This window comes from Morone saxatilis, unplaced genomic scaffold, assembly GCF_004916995.1.
Source record: "Morone saxatilis isolate NCDOM2014 unplaced genomic scaffold, NCSU_SB_2.0 Contig18, whole genome shotgun sequence".
NCBI classification, from domain to species: Eukaryota; Metazoa; Chordata; class Actinopteri; family Moronidae; genus Morone; species Morone saxatilis.
The window spans coordinates 8,981,356-8,983,776 of record NW_023339740.1 but is presented as its reverse complement, the minus strand read 5'-3'; the positions used below and the strand labels follow the sequence as shown (position 1 = coordinate 8,983,776).

General features: G+C 40.2%; 1 protein-coding gene across 1 annotated transcript in view; it reads left to right on the top strand.

Moving 5' to 3' along the window:
• Nucleotides 1–336: 336 nt before the first annotated feature.
• zgc:64106 (uncharacterized protein LOC393348 homolog) overlaps nt 337–2,421 on the top strand; it is a 15,351-nt gene continuing 13,266 nt past the window's right edge. The window contains exon 1 of the mRNA XM_035661969.1: nt 337–586. Coding sequence (XP_035517862.1) covers nt 430–586 — 157 coding nt within the window. The 5' untranslated portion in view covers nt 337–429. The remainder of the gene's footprint in view (nt 587–2,421) is intronic.

Sequence of the window (2,421 nt, the reverse complement as noted above, 5' to 3'; positions counted from 1 at the left end):
TACAGGAAAATTAATTACAGTGTGGACACTGCACAGCACATTTTTGTACTATACTGTACTAGAATAGGGTTTTGTTTTGGAGCTGTTTCACCATTAACTTGTTAACAGTTCCTGCTGACAAGAACAATTTGAGCACAATGAGCTGTGTTTTCCGCTTGCACTGACGTCCGAGGTTTATAGATCATAGTCAATGTATTAAAACCAGATGTTTTCACGACGGGAAGTTAATTATTTCAATTTCAAACAATTCACTGACAGGACAACCCAAATAGGAATGTGTCCCTGCCTTCATGAATTACCAGCAGGTTTACTGTTGCTGAGGTTTTTAGGCACACCTACTGCAAGTAGAATAAGAAGTCGGCGCATGCTGACCAGCTGCTCCCAGATTCACTTTCCAGTTCTTGTTAGGCGCTCAGTCCCGACAGTGAAATGAGTTGGTTGGATATGCTTTGTCACCCGGTGTGGGCTGTTTCCACGGCGCTGCTGGCCATCGTTGTGCGCTTACAGAGGAGAGGGCGCTGGGATCCACGAGCCTGCACGGTGCGTCTGCAGGGGAAGACTGCTATAGTGACAGGAGCCAATACAGGTTGGTTGAATAAACTGTGTCTAATTCACCTGTGTGCTGGGTACGAATATGGGGCCGCATGTTCATGCTTCATTGCTAACCCAAGTGTTTGAATGTGTAGGAGTTTAAGTGGAATGAAGTTGGCTGTTTGTTGCGTTTTTTTTACATGAAGTTTTAATATGGCAGTAACAAGAGCGAGCTGATCCTATCTGTAAAGGACAAGTGTTTGAATAAAAAGGCACTTTTAACAGGGATTTGACAGGAAATGCCATTACCAAGAAAGATATTTCAACTTTGGCGACCATATGCTAAATGTAAGGTCTGAACACACTATTAATACAGTAATGATTATATTAATTGCCTTTGTATTTATTTGTATAGTAACATTTTGAAAAGTAGCAAGGACACGCATTGTGCGTAAATTTGATTACTATTTCTCATTATGATATGAGTATATAGAGCAACATGTGGTACTCTGGGTTCTAGTTGACAGAACCATCTATTATGTTACTGGGTGGGGTTTATAGGTTTAACATCTTACTGTGGCATAAGTTATTGAATACCTCTGACACAGGGATTGAGCAGATGTCTGTTAATCTACTAACCATTTTAATATGTTCCTAATCACGGAATCATGTGCAGAGGTCACTTTTAGTCACTATTATTAATCATTACTTCATTATTACCTAATCATTACTCTCCACTCATTACTCTTCCCTCGAGAACATGTTGGTGGAAAGTATTCTGAATTTTGTGCAAATCTCTTCCAAGCACTTGGAATACTTTTACTAAATCTGCACAATTTAGTTTTTATATTAGTGTAGTAACTATAGGGCTATATATTTATACTAAATTCATATTGTTTTTGTTTAAATATAGTTTTTTTAATTAACAATCAGGATGACAATTTTGGTCCCTTTGTACCTTCTTTATATTATCTTTGTCAGGTTTGACTGGTTCAAGTTCAAGATTGTTTGTATACCTTTTCATACAAATAATGCAGAGAGACAGAAGAGTGGAGGCACAAAAAACAGCAAAGAGGCTAAAGTAGATACATAGCTCCTCCCCAAGAAGAGGTCATTGATGACGGAGCTTCCCAGACATTGTTACAGTCCTGATCTATTATCACTCCAGTGAGACAGCTGAGTCTTGTAAAATAACTAGTCCAATGCAGTGATATCATGAAGCCCCTTGCGTGTGCAAATCTTGGCGACAGCAGTAAATACTAGAACTGATCTCGAGGCTGCATTACCCACAAGACAAAGCAGGAAACATTGGGCCCTGGACCTTGAAGAGCTTTGAGGGCCTCAGGTTCGCTGTATGTCAGATGGTTTGTGGTAACTTGGCAAATTGCAAATTTGTTTGGGAATCGGTACCTGTAATCACAATATAAATCAAAATGACTAGAACATTGAGGTGATGATTAATACCTTTTTTGAAGGGCCTCTATTGAAGAAGGGCCATGTGTCAAAATATAGTTTTGAGGAGGCATCCTGATCAGATACCCGAACCACTTCTACTGGCTCCTTTCAAGCTCCAGGTGTCTCATTTCAGCCATTTATGTATAACCATAGGTAAGGGTTATAACATAGATATTTGGCTCAGCTCCCTCTGCACAACAGTCTGGTACAATGAAGGTGCAGGTTAGAGGTGCTGACTCTCATCCCAACCACTTCACACATTCAACCTTAAAATGCCCCAGTGCATGCTGAAGGTCACAGTCTGATGAAGGCAACGGACCTTCCTCATCTGCAAAGAGCAGAAATGCAATTCTGAGGTCCCCAAACGGGACCATAGGTGTCAAGGGGTTTGGTTAATCTATTGGGCCATTATAGCAAAACTATTTACAAATGTGA